The following is a 22,079-nucleotide window of genomic DNA, read 5'->3' as shown; positions in this document are numbered from 1 at the left end:
CTAATAATACGATTGCTTTCTAATAGATCAAACACATACACTTTTCTATAATGCACAAACATGTAACAATGAAAGCTAAATCGCGCCATTAACAATTAAATATCAATATAGCAATAATAATTTTAGTGCTTAAACCGCTCAGCAGAGGCATCAATAGTTGCTCATTAATTGCCTAAAAAAATATCTCAGAAACATAAAATACACAATATCAAAAATAAAGATTATAAAAATATCGAGCAATTTTCGGCTATCGCAGACTATTTGCAAAACACGTAATTTCAGACATAAATGTACAGATATATTCCTTTGCCTGCAAGAAAAGAAAAAGTAAAATTGCTAAATGCCATTTCTCGTCTGACAGTTGCTGTCAATGTGAAATTTGTCAAATATTTTTGGAAAATATCTTGAATTTTTAAGATTTATTGATTTTCCTAGGAAAATTATTAAACGTAATTTGCATTGAATTAAAAACTAATATAAAATATATATAATGGGCAAAAAATCTGTTGTTGCATTTATCAAAGATTTTTATTACGATCCCTTCAAATGGTAAGTGTAGACATAACCTCTACATAAATGTGGGTAATAAAATTTGTTTTATATCTTTATTAATTTAGAACACGATGTAAATTTTTTAAGTAAAGGCCTAATTATATACCCTTTATTCAATACTTTACTAATCTATCTATTTTATATTCTATATATTTTAAAAGACCTTTAAAATATATAGATGTAAGTCTGTTTTCTAAATTGATCATATCCAATAGTTACTATAGAATTATAGTAAATGTAATAAATCCTTATGACAAAATAATAGACTTAGAAATTATTATAAAAACACTACAGTTGCCCCTGTGTCATATATAGACAAAAGGTATTGACACAACACATTGTCTGTAATGATGAATAGTGTATTAACAAATTGGGAGGCAGCAGTCCATTAGAGGTTGGAAAATATCACGTTACATGTTAATTAGCTTTTCTCTACAATCTCAATTAAACATAGTTTAATTTTTCCCAAAACTTTGTATGCATAAACATTGAAATAAAACACTAGATTTTAAATTCAGAACCACAGCTGTAAAAGCCAGATCCACTTTGGTGTAGTAGTATTTACATGAATCCACAATAAATATACATAGAGATTAACAAAATTCTAAAAATTAATATTTTGGCATCCATTGCAATTTTAAGATCTTTTATTTTAAAGATTTTCTTAAATGTCTCCTATCTACAGACATAATTTTTAGTTACAGTTTTATTATATGTATATAGAATGTAATCACTCTCCTCTTACTACATTTGTAGTTTCATAAATGAAGGCTGTGATCTTTAGGTCTCAGTTAATTATATTCTCCCATCACTGTTATAGATGACCTTAAAGTCATTATGTATTTTAATAGAAAGGAAGTTTCTTAATTAGTCAATAAACAACATGTAATTAACATAGGTATTTATTGAAGAATTTGTAATCTATCTTAAGGCTTATCTCTATATTTATTTAACCTGCTTATCTTTGTCATACTTTTTTATATATATTCTTAATAATTATAATAAGTTGTATTGACCGTTTGTATATTCAAATTCAATTTTAATACTTAGTGAAGTACTTACATTATTTACTTACAGTAATTAACTTTGAAAAAAACATTGTTTCAACATAGTACAAATATACTTATGAATCATCAGTTTGACAAAATAATTTTAAGGTATATCTAATGACAATATTATTGCTAAAGTATGATAGTTTGAGTAAGGGAACAAAACATACATTATAGCGTTAAAACTACATTTCCTTATGGGGGAAGTCATGTTCAGCAGTGGATGATTAACAGCTGATATGAATGAATGGACATAATATGCTTTTGGTTTTGCTGTGTGATCCTGGTACAGAATAGGCCACCCCTTCCCATCCCGTGGATGCCATATAAGGCGATCAAGGGAGCTTATGGTGAAGAGATGGGCAGTGGCATCCTTAAAATATCTCTAAAAACATAACTGTGTAGGCTTATGTTCAGCAATGGACAGTTAATTGCTGAAATTACAATGTTTGTTTTAAGATCATTGAAAATGCTCACCGTTTAAATTATTACATGTATATTAATTTGTAACCAATATATACATACATACATATATTTATATAGTATCAGATGAAATAGTTCCCAATTCATGTTTAAAAATCTATTTAGATTAGAAGTTGTTTAATTTAATTACATGCAACACTGAAAAATGGCATGTTTTTTTAAATATGTATTCAAATTTAGTCAGTCAAATGTCAATTCAGCTGACTAAACCTGTTTTTTTACACATAACTCTTTCTATATAATCTAAAACTTACATACCAACAGTAAAATCAGATGTCTTAATATACATAAACATATGATCTAACCTTTTTAAATGTTATCTTTCAGGTCAGTGGTGAAGAGTGTTGGATTTTTCACAGTTGGAGTTGTGATTGCCAGCGAATGTACAGGGCTTGAGCTAATGCCAGCTACACCACAGTAAAGTTAAAAATAAACAATACCTCTAACTAAATAAGCAAAATAAAGTTAAAAATGTTATATTATTTATTGTTATTTTATCTCACACAAACTGTGATGTGTGAAAAACAACCAAATTTTGTTCTTGTGTTAACAGATGATCAAGATGTAGTATTGGGTGGAATGGTTAGTAAATGATTAGAGTGTGCTATGAGTGATAATAATGATAATAAAAAATAAAACAGATTATTGAGACAAACTGTAGTTTTATTTCATTTCAGAATCCAATGAAAAATGTTCGGAGATTTATTGCTGAGGAAGGTGTAACGTTTACCAACTCAGTAAGTACACTTACTTTGTTGACAAACAGTCATTAAATTGAATCTTTAATGCATTCTACTTACAAATGTTAATATTTGAAAAAATATTTGCTGATGATGCTTAAATAGTTGATGAGTGAAAATGGAATGGTAACCCCGCCTGCGCTAACAGGATACTTTGGTGGAGCACCAGTGAAGAGTGATCGATGAGAATGAAAACAGCCCAGTTAGCCCATCATAATGAATTCATCAGGAATTAACCATGATAGTTTCTGGGAGGAACCATGAAGAGTCGACCTGGTTGGGTATATTGCTAGCAATGGGATGTTTAGTATCCATTACTAACAATTCCTTTCCCCCCTACTTAAGTAGTTAGACAGATATGAAATTTGTTACTTTATCTATATTTTACAAACTTTATACTGCAAACTACCATCTGTCAAATACTTAAATAGATTCAGGTAGAGAAAACAATAGTATGGAATGGCAGAATGAAATGACTTTTAACTTCCCATTATTGTCTTGACCCCAATTTACAATACAGGTATATAGAAATGTAACTCGTTGAACTGTGCATAAGTCGTAACGACAGTAGCGCAGGGGTGGCACGTTGCTTTGCATGAACGAGGTCCCGGGTTCGATTTTTAAATTTTCGCCAATATATAGATTTCTTCTGGAGGCTCTATAACCATTATCAGTTATTCAAATGAATGCATTTTGCATATGCATTCATTTGAATAACTATAAAAATATATGATATTACCCATGACTTCGTATATTTTAATTCAGATTGCAGATTTAAAAAAATTCAAATGTTCTTTTATTTAAGTAAACTTATTTATAAACGTTTTTAAACAGTATTCTTTTTTTTTTGTTATTCTATTGCCCATTTTGAAATGCAGTTTCAGCTAAAAAGAACGAGCAAGAAACAGCTGTTGCTTTTTTAAATAAAAGTTGAGTTTACAATAATAACAAAATTTATATGGGACCGACCTCATTGATTACATAAAGAATTATTGCCATCGTGACTGTATAATATAGGCATAAAAAATCAGTTGAAATTTAAATCTTATTTTGAATGTCTTTAAAAAAAACCTAAATAATTATATAACCACGGGCCTCCTAGCTTCAGGACTAAGCAATCGATGTTTCCAGTTATGATCTACATAGATTCACACACTGTTTATTTTAAAGAATTAATAAATATGGACCTGAACACTAATTAAAACTATAATCATACAGTTCGTATCCTCTCCAATCTGCTGTCCAAGCCGCGCCAGTCTCCTCACAGGGTTGTACGTTCACAATCACCTAACGCGAAACAACAGCGTAGCGGGAGGCTGTTATGGAGAAAATTGGCGCCAAAATGAACATCGAGTGTTTGCAAACGCACTGAAAAATGCTGGATACAATACATTTTATGCTGGAAAGTATTTAAATGAGGTTAGTTTTAAGATGTAGGCATCTGTAGGTATACATTTAAAATTACATAATTTAAAATGGATGCTTATAATGGAAAGCAATAATTAGCTAATCCCATAAGTTAATTAAATATACGTTACCTAATTAAATTACACAACATATTATATACTAGTTTTTTTTTTTTTTTATTTCAGCAATAGAAAACAAAACAGTTCACTTGTAGATAGCGTTTCAAAATGAAACACACCAGATTTTAAGTTAGATCTTCAGGAACACAACTTATAAAGCACATTCGATTTGATGCAATAGTTTTTAAGTTATGCCGGAACAGATAGACTAAATTAAAAAAATATTGTGATGTTACGTGTCACATACACACAATAATGGTCATTAGATTATCTTCCCGCAGGTCCACTACGGGGCAGGTAGTCGAATTTTAACCATCTCTTTGTATATCTGCCATTGCTTTATCTATTTTATACCTCTATCTCTCATATATTTCCACTCCTTTGGACAGAATTATTATGCCGCTTGTGTTAGAAATTGAATTTCGGATAGCGACATAAAAACAAATGCTGTTTCAGCAATAAATAAGACAATGATACCCACAAACTTATGCGAGTGCATACAAGACTATACCATCAGTGTACTGTATATAAAACTTAAAATTGTCTAATATATACATGAATTTTTGATAGTATGGTGTAAAACACGCCGAGGGTCCAAGTCGCGTGCCGCCTGGTTGGTCGGAGTGGCACGGTTTGGTCGGCAACTCTGTATACTACAACTATACTATATCCAACGATGGTGTCCCCACACACTCCACTGACTTATACCTCACGGATGTTATTGTAAGTCTATTTTTAGTATTTTACACGTTTACAAAATTAATGGGGAATGCCAAACAAATACATTCCGCCTAATAATAAAGAAGAGCGAGGCCTATTTCCTCTTTAGGATTAATTTATTAACAACGGAAACACCAAAGTTGAATTTCCATGAAAAAAGGATGTTACCGGTCCTGAAGAAGCCTTTTTACGCATGTTGAATAAACCTATGAGCATATAGGTTTATACAAGAAGCAACTATATTCTAAGGGTATATGCAGCAGCATATCCACTTAGAATAAACCTCGCGACTCGAGATAAAGCTAACATTATGCCACTGTATCTAAATTAAAAAAAAACAATAGTCATATCAACTTTCTTTAAATAAACCGTACAAATTACACAAAGTTCTAATTTATCTTCTAATTCCCTTTTTAGAGAGAAATCAGCATAAACTACATAGAAAATCAGACAAAATCACAACCATTTCTTATGGTGTTAGCTCCGCCGGCCCCACATCAACCTTTCACCCCAGCGCCACGTCATAAAGGCGTCTTCAGCAACGTTACTGCGTTGAGACAACCTAATTTTAATGTAGTTGCAGAGGTAAGTACTAGATAGCAATAATATAGATATAAACATAGGACATTATCATGGCATTGGCTGTGTGGTTTCGGTATAGAATAGACCGCCCCTTTCTTTCCAGTGGGTGTCGTAAGAGGTGACTAAATGGACTTATTGGTAGAGGGATGGGTAGCAGCATCTCTCTTAAAGTCTAACGGCGGTTGCCAACCCGCCTGCCAAGCGAGACAAGTATTGGCAAATCTCCCTTTATAGGGAAGGCTTATGTTTAGTAGTAGCCCACATGCACTATGGCTGCATGAATATTTTTTAATGAAATCAAATGGAATTGTTACCCGCCTAACCTGCCAATATGCGCTGCATATCAGTGAGTCAAATCTGTTAACCCGTGATAAATTCACAAGTTAAATTAAAAAATTAACCACGAATTAATAACCGGGGCGGGGGGACAGCATGGTGATCAATCTGATAACCCTATCAGATATTATATATTCTTAAATTCTTATAATTTAACAGCCCCGCTTTCCCCTCTTCACCACTCACTGCTAGTCGACTGCCTACATACAAATACATATTATTTATGGAGCTTAAGTGACGTTAGCCTATTTTGAATTTTTATTTCAATACATTCTTTTTTAATATTTTGTTACCCATTTTTCATTACCAGGACAAGCATTGGCTATTACGAATGCCGCCGTCTCCCCTGCCCGAGTCAATGATGTCAGAGCTGGACAAAGCGTACCGTTCCCGCTGGGAGGCTTTGCTAGCCGTTGACGAAATGGTAGCAGATGTAGTGCAGGCATTAGAAATTAACGCGTTAATGGAAGACACGTATATAATATTCACTTCAGATAATGGTTATCATATTGGTAAGTTTACCTGTACTGATTTCTCATCATTAACACTTCCAAAATGTGACACTGTTATAGATACTACTACTGACTCTATCTCACTGCTTCCCCTGCCCGAATCAGTATATATATACATATGTATATAAATTATCATATTAGAACATACTTTATAGTGTACCAAATTTCATTCAAATCCATTTAGTACGTTCATGAAAGGGTAACAATTGTCTATTCATACATATTTACATCCTCACAAACTTTCACGTTTATAATAGTAGTGAAATGTAACACAAACGATGTGAATTGCAACGATAATTAAAAACATTTGGATCTTTCGTATACTTATAAATGTTTGTTGTTGTGATGTTGAGTGGACTAAATATGAAACATTCTACAAATTATTTACCGCCATTTTTATTAATTAGTTTAATGATAATACGTTCATACGAAAGAAAACCAACATAATGATATTAACACTATTATGTTGGATTTCAATATTAAACATCAACAAATATCTCTTCCCAAATGAAAAAATGCTTACTTAAAAAACTTAATTAATAAGACCACTTTGATAATTTTACTAATCGTCAATACACCTCTCTTCTCAAATATCCACATATTTGTTTTGAGCTCATTTGATAGATTAAATTAACAAAGAAAATGAATATGCCTATGCTATATACTTATGTACAAATTACTTCACAGGTCAGTTCTCCCAGGTCTACGACAAAAGACAACCTTATGAAACAGACATTAGAGTCCCCCTCTTAATTCGAGGGCCAGGCATAAAGAAGAACACACAAAATCCCCAGCCAGTGACAAATATCGATTTGGCTCCTACAATTCTACAATTAGCTGGCTTGGAACCTAAAAAAATGGATGGGCATCCACTAGAACTATTAAAAGAAGAGGATAACATGGAGAGGTTAATGCTGGTGGAGTATTATGGAGAAGGAAGAGACGGCACTGTAGACCCGAAATGTCCTTGGATATACGATAGTGATCATCTTGCTGTAAGTATGACTTGTATATTGTACAGGTGGCCGACTTGACTAGATCCAAAACCTACTGTTTACTGACGAAACCCTCTGTGATCTACCAATTACATACTTCTTGAAATGCCAAATGATATAACATAGTTCAGCACACAATTATGTAGCATTGTAGTACTTTTTATTTCATTAAGAGGGAAAACATAAAACTGAAAATTATACTTAGTAACTCCTTATTTATATTAGTATTAATACCTCCTTTAGTAACTTTTTAACTTCTTTAGTAACTCCTTATTAGTATGAGCATTGCGTCTGAGCATCTTTCGCTAGATTAGCAAAATATTATATTTTTTGCCTCACTACGATCGACTGGACTAATAGTCGCGATCGACCGGTCGATCGAGTACGACCTGTTGGTCACCCCTGCTATATAGTATCATATTGTGTGGTATCGTTGTGAAATATAAAACATCAGCAGTATTACAAAATTATGTAGATAGACATGATAGAATAACAGATTAAAAAAGAGGTAAACGTACTAGTAATAAAAAATCCTAATGCGGTTTTTTTGGTTATCTTTTTTATTAGTATAGTTTCATGTATGTATGTAAGAATTATAAACACAGAATACATTACAGAAATACGAATAAAATAGGTAAGGAGCTTTTTTGACACTGAATAAAAAACTATATGGGTTAATGTTCTTAAAAATAAAATTGAAGGTTAGTGTTACAGGAGTTACATGTAAGGTAAAAACATACAGAGGCCCCTAAGTACGAGTAATATAAATCTCGGATACTCCACCTCTGCCTCAAATCAATAGATAGAAGTTAAATCTTATATGACACTGAACATATGAAACGAAAAAGAAAAATCATCAAATTAAAACTTACTTTTTTTTATTTAGTACTTTGTGATGGCCTCACCGACCGCAGAGTAACTAATACAAATAATTTAAGAGACATATAAAAAAATAGAATAAAATCCAGTCTGAAAGTTAGTCACAGCTTTATATACCACAACTGTTGCGATAAGCATATTATCCACCTGATTGCAAACAACGTAGTTTAATACCAAGGTTATTGTTATTCACATTTACAGCTTTAAAAAAATAACATTTTCATGTCTTTTTCAGGAATGCCATCCACTGTATGATTGCAAATGTCAAGATTCAAAAAACAACACATTTGCATGTATAAGACATATAGCTGACCGGGTCAATATGAAGTATTGTTTGTTTGCAGATAATGAGGTGAGATTATACGTAAGTTGCCAGAGTACTTAAAACTAATATTTTAATTTGACGTTACAGCAAAATCATTACTACTACCACTTGAAAGTTTTAATAGTTAGTCCATAACTGAATAATTTCGCTAAACTAGCAAATAATAATTTAGTTTTAGGGATAAGTTTAGGGCACTGATTGTCACTGGAGGCACCTGAAGTAGTCCACGAAGCTATCCAAAAAGATTAAACAAGTGACAACGAGTCGACACTACTTGAACAATAATATTTTATACATAAAATAGATAGAATTTATTTATTTAAGTCTAAACAGTTGATAGTCCATAGCAAGACAGAATTTTTGTCAAATGCTTCCTCATCAATAAAAGGTTCTTTTTTTAATGGGCGAGAATGGAATGATAATTCCACCTGCGCTATCGGTATCAGCTGGCGGGACACCAGTGAGAGAGAGATGAACCATGTATATCATTACATAAATACGAGTATTTTTTTTTTGTTTTTTTGTTTTTACACAGCTTAGAATGACAAACAAGCTGACGGCCCACCTGATGGAAAGTGGTAACCGTCGCCTATACACATGAGCAGTACCATGGACATAACAGAGTATATTGTTTCACCCATGATACCCCTCATGTGTTGCCATTCCTGAGAACTCAGATGTTATTCCTCTGTACCCTGTAAATTCACGCCATATCCCACCTCTTCAAACCGAAACACAGCCATAAAAAAACACAATTGCTTCACGGTAAAAACACGAATGGGACAGAGGTACCCAAGCAATCGACTGTTGTACAAAGTATCCCTCTGGTAAAAATATACATCCCCAATTAGTATTATGACAATTTCTTAACAACACATTTCAAAAATTCAAACGTCACCCTGAATAATAGACACGGGACTACCGTTAAGTCTCTTGCTTGACAACATAACAAGCTAAAGACCTTTATCTTTATATATTTATGAAAAAAATGTTACTTATATATTTTGCTTTTTTTTTTGTATATGCATTTTTTATCTCTTTTTACTGTGTATGTCTGTTGTTATTTGTGTGCTGTAATGCAAATAAATTATATATCTATCTATCGATATATCTTTAGATTTACCTACTTTCATAACTGCAATTTCATCAGATTGCGGATATAATGATCAGACTGGTCTATCTGATCATTATAAACTCTATGCTTTTGCATCTCGAATTCTCTCTAAATCCTCGATTTTCTTTTACAGAACTTTGCCGAAATGTACGATCTATCAAAAGATCCATACGAACTGGAAAATATAGTAAACGAAGAGTTTCAATCTATTGTACTTTGGTACAGGAATTCATTAGTTCGTCTGCTATCGTGTAAAGGCAGAGAAGAATGTGACCACGTGAATACTAAAAAAGACAGTATCGATACATTTTAACTCATATCATTCCAATAAAGATGAAATAATTACATTGTATTTATTATTTAACCCTTCTTTGCATAATAGTGGAAATTTCCATCATAACATTGAATGCCCAAAAATTATATAAAAGAACAATTTCACTTGTCGTTGATCGTGTCTTATTATTGCAGAAAAAAAAACATAGCTGTCTAATTTATTTTTTAACCAATTTTCCTTTAATTTTGAAGATGAATTATATCACCTTGATTTATTTCATCAATAAAAAAAAATATGCAAATAACAAATAGTCTCTTTTCATTATAATTTTTGTCATAGAAAGCCATTCATAAAACCTTTCGTATGATATAATTTATGACACCTAGTATTATTACTAAGTTTTTTAATGGACGATAATGAAATTATAACCCCGCCTGCTCTATTGGTATATGCTGACATGCACAGATGAAGATGTGAACAGGTCAGTTAGCCCATTACGACGAAATTACAAAAAAAATTACCAGGACGTTTTCTAGAGAAGACCACGTGAATATCGACCCTACAGGGTATATTGTGAGAAATCAGAACTAACCTCCTCATTAAATAATTCCTTCCTCCACTGGGTTTTCTGTAGAATAGTCTATATTCAATTTTATAGGTCATAAGTTAGTATAACGAATGACAAGTACATTCGTGCATTTGCATAGCAAGAATGATCAACTCGTGGGGAGATAAGCACCGTAGAAAAAGCGGTTGTGAACAGCATCTCAATGTAGGAGCAAGCCTAAATAAGACAAAGTAAATTTGTAAATATTTTCTTAAAAGAGGGTTAGCCTGAGAACCAGCGCTGTGTAGCTGAACACATTGCATTGTAATACTTACAACATCAACTGAGCCAGCTACTTTTATCTAAGATATGGGAGGAAAGGGATGGTTAGTAATGGGGGTCTAGTTTTCCCATTGCTAGCAATATACCCTATTAGGTCGACCTCCACGCGGTTACTCCTGGACTCTATATCATGCTTAATTCTGGTGGAATTCCGCACGATATACTAACGGACCTGTTTTCATCGTCACCTATCCCTCACTGGTGCTCCGCCAGCGTATACCGTTAGCGCAGGTGGGGTTAACATTTCATTATCAACCATTAAAAAAATAAGACACATATATAATAGTATTATATTTTCTGGCAACAAATATGTTTCTATTCTATTCTAAATATCTACAAGAATAGTTGTATCTTTAAATATAAAAAATCTCCTATCTGTTTAGATATTTGTGTGTAATTAAATAACAAAGATATGGGAATAGTTTCAACAATTTTTATTATACAACGATCAATATAATATTCAAAATTATCAAAAAATAGTTACATCACAGTCACGCAATAGCAGCTTATAATAAAAGTATGCAGTTTATCTGAAACAAAAAATATTAATAAAATAAAATTTGGATATTGTTTAGCTTAATATTACACCATCTAAGCTAGTGATGCTCTTTCAATATTTAGTTATTTATTACTAAGATCTTATGATATTTTGTGGAATTTGAAATAGCAAATAAGATGATGGAATCTTTTTTTTTATGCAACTTAGAATGACAAACAAACCGACGGCCCATCTGACAGAAAGTGGTAACCGTCGCCTATACACATGAGCAGTAGCATGGACATCGCCAATGATATCCCCCTTGCGTTGTCATTTCTGAGGACTCAGGTGTTATTCTTCTGCACCCTGTATATTCACTACCATATCCCACCGTTCAAACAAAAACACAGTCATGCAAATACAACTGATGGAAAATTATAATAGTTCGCCTATAGACACAGGGTCACGGACATCGAAAAATACATTACAATGTCCATGGTAACCCCCCATATGTTTTCGTAATATAAATGCTCAGTACTCTTTAATTTCATTTCTAATCTATGTTAATTTTAGAGATTATTGTCGTTCAATTACGTAATTGAAGGGTCGACATGATTGTCACTGCCAGTATGGAGCTTCTTAGGTCGAAAGTAAGACGAATCACATAAGAAAACGTATAAGGCGTCGTTGCCAATCTTCCGTTTACCGAAGATGAGCGCGCGGGTAAATCGGACGCGAGTTCCGTGGCTGTACGTTGATGTAATGATCGATTTTCCGAAGTGACAACGTTCTCGTTATTATTAGCAAATCCATATTTACTTTCCAGCTATATAATACATTATATTGACTTTCTACCGCGGATGATCAGCGACCTAAAATCGCATTAACGGTGCGATAGCCTTAGAAGAATTATTATTCGCGATTATAAAGTATTATTATAAAGCATACTAACTGTATATTCAAGTGACAGCAGAAACCCGTTGTTTGCTCTGTATGCTGAAGAAATCTGTCACTTTGCTCTGAGATTGGGGGTCATCTTTGTAAATCAATGGACAGGGAAAATATTTCTGAAATAATAAACATAATCAATATCACACATGTTTCAATTATAAAATAAAAAGTAAATAATATTATATTTAAAATATATACCTGCACCGCTTTAATTCCTCCAGAAATATCGACAGTAGGCACCACTTGCTTTGGCATTAAGAATTTTACGAAACGTATCATTTCCGAGAAACTAGAATGTTCACTGTACGGTATACCTGTAAAAAGAATCCTAATCAATATAAAAAATTTAGCATATATCATTATTTTACATAAAAAAGAAACTTATTTCTTGTCGTGTGAAATCTATTTATTTAATTATAACGTACATTATGTTACAACTTTATTATGAAAAGTGAATCCTATTTTTTGCTAATTAAAATCTAAACTAATAAAGAGGCATGTTTCGATTTTTCATTTGTAATACTCAAGAAAATTGACCGATTTTAAACTTTCCTTCACCTAGAAAAAACTACATTATCATTGAATAGCATGGGCTGTATTTTCTTTAATCTATAATAATCCCCAAATGTCGGATATGTTAACGACTTATTATTCACAAAATAGCGCATAAATTTAGTTGTTTAGCGCTCAAGGTTTAAAACGCCTACTTACCATCTAGTGATAGAAAACAATATCCAAAAATGTAAATGCGAAAGATGGCAGTAGTTTTGACCTCCTATTATATTAACTTTAAATAAATTTCTTACAACGGTAACAAGCAAGAACCTATATCCCATCTGGGACATTCTAAAACATTTAATATACAACATATTTTTAATGGACAAATCACAAGATCGTTTCAACTACATTATGATATTAGAGTCAAATGCCGTATTAGTAAAATATCTATTAAAGTTTACCATGAATTGTGACCATATCTTTCTCGACTGTAGAGTTCTTGCTGTTCTCCCAGCCGCTGGGCTTAAATGCCACCACTTCAGTAAATGCACCTTGAAGACTATCTAAGTGACTTCGTAGTTTCTGTAAAGAAATTGTAATTTTTTATAAGTTGCTACATCTAATTTACCTTTTTATTTGATCCTATTTATGTGTTTAGGCTATGGTTATCACTTTTAAGTAAACTACGTCCTTAAGTAAGCTTTAATAAGGGCGGCCAGGTGGGTCGTGCCCAACCCCGAACTGTCTGGTGCCTCCCTCAAGATTAGGAGAATTCTTTCAGTTATAACCTAAGACATGAATTCTTGAATGGAATTTAATATAATCGTGCATCAAATTCCATTCAAACCTGTTCAACTGTTTAAGGATGATTGAGTAACAGACATCTATAGAATTTTCCACATTTATAATATCAGTAGAATAAACAAACCAATAATGTTGGATAACTTATATAGGACACGTGCAAGAGAATTCAATGCATTCAATATAATTGATGGAAAATTGCCATTAATATAACAGAAACAAATATTTTTTACCTCATGTGTCAAGTCGCGCATAGCTAAAACATGTAACTGGCAGGATTGTGGGGGCGATTGGCTAAAACTGCGTCCTTCTACAGCTTGCAGCACCCGGTCCTTCTCGGGGAACGCCCACACTGAACATCCAACTCGCTTTGCCATGCCCAAGAAAAACTTTTCTTTGCCTGAATAAATAAAAAGGAATACAAGACATTAATCTGTTTTTTAATCACAATAGTAATCTTCTTTAATCCAAAATAAAAGAATTCATAAACCTGATTCCGAATTAGTGAATTTTTTTGCATATGTATTCTATTTTTTTTTTAAGTATGTACTAATATCTGATGGTATTTGTGTGCTGTAAATGATGCAAATATATATATATATATATTTTTATCTATCTATCTAAAATATCGCAAAATATGTGCACAAAAATTACAATCGAATCGTGTGTGTAGTAACATCACAATAAGGTTCGGGCCCTATTTGGGCATTCTTTGCCCCTTCCTTTACTAATTGGTCAGCTATTTAATTTCCATTAATAAGTGAAATAGTCTAAAGTTACAGTCAATTAGGCACACATACCTATAGTATAAGTGCCGCAGACAATAAGAACAGACGAAAACGACTTCCCGTCCTTCTCGAGTGCCAGTTTCTTCTGGCGCAACAAGTTTACAGCCATCTCCAAACTTTGATCTTGTGTGGGGAAGTTATACCGAGGATTGCAGTAACTAAATGAACAGGATTATTTTTTATTAACTTGGAATGGTAGACATGATGACGGCGATGACTTGATGGAAAGATGGTAATCGTCGCTATAGACATGAAGAGCACCATGAATACACTGCGATGACATTGAATGAATGAAAACTATTAACCGAGTTCAAAAAAGGTAGTGGACATTTCAGAACTCCTTCATTTATAAACGGATTTGGAATTTTTTATTATTTTACTTTTACACATACTTTCAGATTAGTTCCCCATAGTTATACCATCAATATCGATTCAATAGTTTGATTCAAAATCAAAGTGACTGGTTTTGCTACTGAAATGATTTTTTTTTTGTGGAAGTAACTCTACTTATTGCTCCCGTCATACAAAGATACAATTATATAAAATATGTAGACTAGTAGTAGAGTACTACAAGAAGCAAGGCAAAGAAGCGACAATAGGCGATCTACCGATAGCGATCAGCAAATAGCAACCATTTCCAGATAACCTTAAATGATCATGATTCCCTCGTACGCCCATCCCATTGTAAGGACTAAGGTGTTTACCGTGTGGTCTAGGCATATAATAGACCACCCCTTCCATTCCCGTGGGTGTCGTATAAGCTGACTAAGGGGAGGGCGAGGATGAGCAGCAGCGTCCCTCTTATAATATCTTTAAAGCTTTACTGCGGTTGCCAATCCGCGTACCAACCATGGCAACTATTGGCAAAACCCAAAGGGGAAGGATTATCTTCAGCAGTGGAAAGTTAAAAGCTGATATGATGATGATGATGTAGATGATGAAGGACCTACATCCTCTGTAATATTTTCATTGGCACATGTTTCGGGACATTGTTTAATTATTAATTAGTCACTTTTCATGCCACTAAACAAAATCATGCGTTGATTATTTGATTCGAATTATTTTGTTTAATTCTGCTACCATTAGTGTATGTATAAATACGAACACTGACCAACCATTATGTACTACTAAATTCGATAGCCTTGCATCTTAGCCATTAATCTCCGACTACCAACTTGTTCACGCACGTTTTGAAACACGTGTTTCACATATAAACAACATATTAGACAAATTATCAGATCTAACTCGGAGCCGTAACAACCGTTCGGTACCCAAAATGCAAATGACTAAATCTTCGAGTGTTAGCAGTGACACACATACTAATGGTAGCGGAATTATGGGAAATTATCGTAATCAAATAACCAATGATATGAATTTCGGCAAGATAACACGTAATTCAGTAAAAAATCTTACGTATTAGAAACCTACGTACGTGGTGTCTAGATATATCGTATGAATGTCTTTATTCCAAAATATGGGGTATGACTCCATAGCTGGACACGCCCTAAAGTCTCCACAGTGTAACAGCGTCTTCCCATTGGGTAATGTGAACACTAACATAATAGCTCCAGGACAACTGAAATTTTTTACAAAACAATATTTCTCGCTTTATAATAATTACTTTTAAAGTTACTATCGTTTTAAAGCATAATTTTACCGTGGAAATTGAATATTTTTCCAAATGTTGTTCTGCCATATATTTTTCTCGTTAGGCACATCCTTATCACCTAACGGTCTGAAATATACTTTACAACCTACTCTCATACCTTCCCAATAATCTTCAAAAATTTCATAAAAATAGGTCGAGCCATTTTGAAGAAGTTCGATCACAGACACTGACACGAGATTTTTGTATATAAGTTCGAAGACCAAACAAAAAATTATGCCGCCCAAAAAATTTTATTTATTTTTTCGAAACTAATATTATAAGGAGTAATAATTTTATTATTTTTATTGGAAAATCTCAAAAAAAAAACTTAACCAATTTCGAAATTCGCTCACCTAAAGCAAGCAACATTATCAACGATTAACTTGGACGTATTTAAAAAAAATACGGGCGTGTAAATAACAGCACAAATTCAGGGCGGGTCGCTAGTATATAATACATTACACTAGGTACTTACTGGTTAGCATCCAAGACTGTCACTTCAACACTTTCCACGCGTATAGTCTCACCAGGATTTATAACATGAATATATTTTGGACTAACACCCAATCGTGATATGCATAAATCCGCTAAAAATGTTACAATTATTAATAATATATATAAGTACACATGCACATACATATAGCCAAACTACAGAAAAAAAAAGGTTATTTTTAAAAAATTTGGCAACCTCCAAGCATAATCAAAATACAATTGAAATTATTTAGGTCAAATTAAATAGCATCCAAATAATAAAGTCCCAGCAAAATTGATTCATTCTATTGGGAGCTATGCTGTCACAGATAGACGAAGACTTCGCATAAATGAATGAACTATATTCATTTCATATCCAATATCTGCATTATAAGAAGCGTGTCATAATCTTCTGGTACACTATTCCAACTTACAAAGTTCAAAGGTCGTCACCTCGAATCTAAGTGCCACCAAAAACATTGTATATATCTAAAGTTTCGACTAATTTTCCAATAATGGAAAACATGTAAGCGAACCAAATTAATCCGAGTGACAGCGTGCCCCACTCCCGTTTAGAAACATAATATACTCGGCTAAAGGTAAACATGTCTAAAATTCAAGAATTGTGAAAGAATGCCATTTAGCATTATGTGGTCAATCCTTACTAATATTATAAAAGTTTTTTGTTTGTTACTTCTTAATGCCTTAGCGATGCCTTTAACATAATAACATTTATTTATTGGAACCACAAAATCTCAGTCATGCAGTAAAAGCTAGTAAAGTTATAAATAAATACGTTTTATATGTTTTACACAATGATATTAAGTATACATGTATGATGACCTTGAACTACTCCATTAAGTATTAGTCGTAAGTCATCTTAATAAAATAATAAGTGCAAGCAATTGAGATAAACATTTATCCTATAGTGGAACAGTGGTCATAAATTAATGAACATTTTTAAATACAACTTACCAGTTATTTTAGAACAGAACAATAATTTATTAAAGCTTTTCTTGAGGCCAGAATAATGATCCGAGTGGAAATGAGTTAAGAAATAATGTTTAACGTTAGGTATTTCTCCATATGAAAATGCATCTACAGCAAAATGTGTTCCTGAAATCAATATTGATGACATTAACTATTAACATTAACCATCTAATATTTACTTATATAACTTATTTGTAGATGTTGCAAAGATCATATTGTTGTTAAAAACAATAAAAATCTTAGAAACAATTTTTTGAATTATAAATTACATGAAGTAACTAAAATCTTGTTCTTAGAACTTTCTATGGGAAACTAAACTAAATAGTAACAGTAAAAAAATGTGTAAGTTTTATCTTATTATTAAAATGTTTATATTCAATTCTCTCTTGAACTACTATTGTCAACTTTCTACTTCCTATGCTGCTATGTTAGGTTAACTGCGAAAAGAGATAGGTTCACCAAAGGTCTTTTATTTTAAATATTGCTCTAAAAATGTAAAATACAGATTCATATGTATCAATTAAATAAAAATAATTACCTGCAACAATTTTATGATGTGGGATACTTCTAGATACTACTGATGTTTTATTAGACTTCGTTTTTGAAGGTAAACTGAACTGTAGTGATTCTACAGTTTTTCTTGGAGAGTGCAAACTCATACTGTCTCTTTCTTTGGGTGATGGTACACGTGGTGCATCAGAATTACATGTTTTAATAGCTTGTCCTTTAGGAGATTCATTTTCCCTTCTGGAAGACGTTACTCTAACTGATCTTGGAGATTCATTATCCTTCTTGCTTTTGCAAGACTTTCCTCGATCGAATTTACCGACGTCAATGTCACCTAAAGTCTTGCTCATGTCTTGCGCTTCATTACGAATTAAACTGTCACCAATATCAATGCGATGAAAAGGTATTGTAGCAGTTCTACTTTCAGATATTTTATTTGTTCTCAAAATATCTGCCTTATTGAAATAAGATTCAATTGGTTTATATCTCAAATGACCTTTGCTCACAGTTTTTCCATTCTTTATAGTAGATCTTAAGACAGGTTTTTTTTTGACACTGTTTAGAAATTTCCTGGGATCCAAAATTTTCCGTTTCACTAATTTGTAATTTGGTGGTTGAACAATGACATGAGACAGTTTCTCAATGGCATCAGTATTTAAAATAAGAACTTTTGAGTTCTCTTCTGTGTCACGTGACATTATATTCTTTTTAATGTCTAAGTTGACAGTTACGGCAAGCTTTTTCGGTGGACTAGGTAAAAGAGTTTCAATCTTATTTTCGTCCAAATCAGTTTCAAGAGATAATTGAGAATTTTCAATAACTTCACAATCAACTTTAGTGTCATTATTGTCATGTGTTACCACAATTCTCTTGATATTACTATTATTTGTACTGACTTCAACACATTTGCAGTTTGTTACACCAAATGATACATTAACAATAGGATTGTTATACTCATAAAGTACAGTAGTATTGCTTTCTGACCTTGTTTGAGATTCTTTTAAGTCAGTGGCTGAGGAAACTGAGATAAGAGATTCATTATTTATTTTTTCATTAATATTATTTGACAGCAGTGTGCCAATATCTAGAGTTACGTTACTTGAATCACTGATATTTTTTAGAGTATTCAAATCTTGAATAGCTGAAACTTCAATACTCTCAATATCTTCATTATTGCATCTATTCAAATTCTTAGCTGATCTTACTACTGTACATCCAATAAAATTTTGTAAATTTTGTGAATTTTCTTTGTTCTTTGGTAAAGACTGCAATTATATAAGTAATAAATATTGTAATATGTAGTATAAATGTAAAATTCAGTAATTTTATATTAAGCTATATTATTGTTGATATTCAGAGCTCTTTATTTCACCTTCAAGAAGTCCAATATATAAGCATTAAAATAACAATATTTAGAGTTCTTTTTGGCCAAAATCCTATAACATGGGTAGATTCTCATCTTAATCTATGACCAATATGGATAAAGACTCCGTTTTTACGAAGTATCTATCTATATGCATCAATATTAAATGTATCATAATCATAATTATGGCACTTTTGATGCATTTTTATTAGCATTGTATATCTTGTATACTTAGAAATTATATAGCTTATAATTTAATAAAATCAATTTTCATTTATAGTATTAGTATGAAAATTCTTTACCTTGTTGTGAAATCTTGTCATACATTTTGATAATTCTTTATTCCTTTTCAATGACAAGGAACAGCGACTGATCACAGAATTCTAAACAAATAATAATTAGTAGTAAATAATTCATATTTACTTAGATAGTGTTTATCACCCTTTTACATACATGAAAACATGAGTTATTATTATTTATGTTATAAAGTCGCAAAAATTCTCAACAAATGATTCCCACAAAACAGACCATAACTAAAAGTAATTTGTTTTCCCTTCATGAGGTGTATTTTTTCTATATAACACCTTAGTTAAGATTTATAAATTTAAAAAAGTCTATTCTTTTTTAATTTTCAAAACAGGTAACTATTCCTTGCCCCTACCTACAACCACATCACACTCTGCGACTGCCAATATAGATGCTTTAAAAAAATTTTAGCCCCCTTAGACAAGCGGCAAATTAATTTACTCACAAATATTTTTAATGGATAATTAATGGTAAACCAACCTGCAGTATCCGTATATGCTGGCAAAGCATCAGCGAAAGAACGGGCCTATTGTGACGAATTCATCAAGAATTAACCATAATAGTTTCCAAAGAATCCACAAAAAGGTCGACCTAACAGGATATATTGCTAGTATGGGGCTGTTAGTTCCCATTACTAACAATCCTCTTCCTCCAATAGGTATGTTATCACTGCCCATATATAATCACAGAGAGATGCCAAAATACAGCATATTGTTTCCTCTCATAGACTATTTCTCTTTTAAAAAAAATTAACAACAATTGTATGGACTATACAAAAATATACCTATCTAACTATACCTGCGTAAGGTTGATATTTGCTGCTTCCTTTTTTACAACTCTGGGATTTAGAAATGATGGTACATAATCATTTATGTCATCTTCTGACATCTTCCATTCTAAAAAATTATGTTCAATGTCTAGTATATTAGGTATGAATCCAGTCTCAAAAGATAGGTAGGTTAATTATGCACTGAAAAATGTTATTTATAGTTAATGTAAGTTTTTTATGCAACTTAGAAAGGCAAACAAGCTGATGACCAGCTTAATGGAAAAAGTAAGCATTGCCTGTAAACATAAATATTGTTATATAGGTATTTACTTACATATACCTATTAAATATTTATTAATTGACAAATTAAGTGGTATAGCAGTTCATCACCTACAGATTTATCATTAATGAAATCTAATACATACTTTTCAATAACATTTTTCCATCAAAAAGTTATATCAAACTTTTCAGTATTAATAAAATATGGTTGTACTTCATTAACGGCATTTTACTTTATTCTTATTGTTTTTATAATTTTCCTACATCCAATAGCTACTAATATATTTTTAATTATTTCATCATCTGTCCAAGCTTTAGGAATACCCCACACAATTCCCATATGGGTTATATGGAAAGAAGATATAAATGCATTATAGTTTTACTAAACTAGAATTAATCAAAAATGAATTTCAATCTTTAAAATTTGAAAAAGAAAGATAATCTATATCTTATACTTTTGAGGCTACTGTTAACTATGTTATTTATCCTATCCTAGTGTGTAAAAAGAGACCAATGGTAATAGAATGTATTGTAGTGTTATCATTAGAATGTTTCATTTTTGTACATGAACAACTTAAGGTGCTATATTACCAGAATTGAACAAAGTTCTACTTAAGGCAGTAGATGAAGAGTCAACCTATACCTTAGGGGGTTTAAGGGTATCCACTGGCCGTTGTCTCCCCAGAGTCTATAGATGCGTTCATAAATGCTAGCCAATACAGGTAACTTAAGTATATTTACAGCAATAAACACTATCACTACAAAAAAAAATACAATTATATATAAAAACTAACACTAACTACATATTATAAAAATTATAATAATCCTTATATAATGAAAATTAATTTAAAGAAATAAAAAAACAAACTATAATTCTTCAAAAATCTGCAGAGCTTTTTGACAATTAAGTAAATATAAGTATCAAATTCGGTTTTCACGGAACACTCACAGATTAGAGAAACTATATCTTTTTAGTCACAGAGTACACCAAGACCAAGGAATTACATAGAAGGAATGATAAAATAAAAACTATAAGTCATATAGTTATCTCCTTTCTTCTTATGTAAATGTAATTAGTAAAAAGAGGCCAAAAGATACACCATCAGTTGCTAGTTTTCTCAATTCATAGCAGGCTTGGAGTATTTTTCGTCCTCCCTTTACTAATTATATTTGCATATAAAGAAAGGAGGCAACCATATGATTTACAGTTTTTATTTTGTTATTCCTACTTACTTTTTTTTATACAACTTAGAA

At 32.0% G+C, this 22,079-nt stretch overlaps 2 protein-coding genes across 9 annotated transcripts; one reads left to right on the top strand and one right to left on the bottom strand.

Annotated features, from left to right (window-relative positions):
• The first annotated feature begins 355 nt into the window (after positions 1–355).
• On the top strand, positions 356–10,158 carry LOC113515196 (N-acetylglucosamine-6-sulfatase-like). 2 transcript variants are annotated; one of them, XM_026899356.3, is made up of 10 exons: positions 356–549; positions 2,412–2,666; positions 2,762–2,821; positions 4,043–4,243; positions 4,921–5,073; positions 5,488–5,655; positions 6,299–6,500; positions 7,188–7,495; positions 8,610–8,726; positions 9,947–10,158. In XM_026899356.3, the coding sequence occupies exons 2-10, from the start codon at positions 2,556–2,558 to the stop codon at positions 10,124–10,126; spliced, it is 1,500 nt and encodes a 499-aa protein (XP_026755157.2). In that variant the 5' UTR covers positions 356–549; positions 2,412–2,555; the 3' UTR covers positions 10,127–10,158. The 2 variants fall into 2 exon arrangements, with proteins under 2 accessions (XP_026755157.2, XP_052751968.1); XM_052896008.1 differs by having other exon boundaries at positions 8,610–8,738.
• Positions 10,159–11,395: 1,237 nt separating this feature from the next.
• On the bottom strand, positions 11,396–21,775 carry LOC113515092 (DNA cross-link repair 1A protein). 7 transcript variants are annotated; one of them, XM_052896003.1, is made up of 14 exons: positions 21,694–21,773; positions 21,469–21,583; positions 20,576–20,747; positions 19,774–19,854; positions 18,140–19,373; positions 17,587–17,727; positions 16,616–16,727; positions 15,925–16,068; positions 14,505–14,650; positions 13,938–14,104; positions 13,365–13,485; positions 12,604–12,719; positions 12,407–12,521; positions 11,396–11,506 (listed from the first exon to the last, which is right to left on the bottom strand). In XM_052896003.1, exons 3-13 carry the CDS (start codon positions 20,663–20,665, stop codon positions 12,414–12,416), a joined length of 2,460 nt encoding a protein of 819 aa, XP_052751963.1. In that variant the 5' UTR covers positions 20,666–20,747; positions 21,469–21,583; positions 21,694–21,773; the 3' UTR covers positions 11,396–11,506; positions 12,407–12,413. The 7 variants fall into 7 exon arrangements, with proteins under 7 accessions (XP_052751963.1, XP_026755034.2, XP_031764429.2 ...); XM_026899233.3 differs by having other exon boundaries at positions 20,576–20,673; positions 21,469–21,774; XM_031908569.2 differs by having other exon boundaries at positions 21,417–21,773.
• Positions 21,776–22,079: the final 304 nt, after the last annotated feature.

The sequence above is a fragment of the Galleria mellonella genome, unplaced genomic scaffold (genome assembly GCF_026898425.1).
Source record: "Galleria mellonella isolate WM207_F2 unplaced genomic scaffold, CSIRO_AGI_GalMel_v1 utg312, whole genome shotgun sequence".
NCBI lineage: Eukaryota > Metazoa > Arthropoda > Insecta > Lepidoptera > Pyralidae > Galleria > Galleria mellonella.
This window is presented reverse-complemented; position numbering and strand designations above follow the sequence as displayed.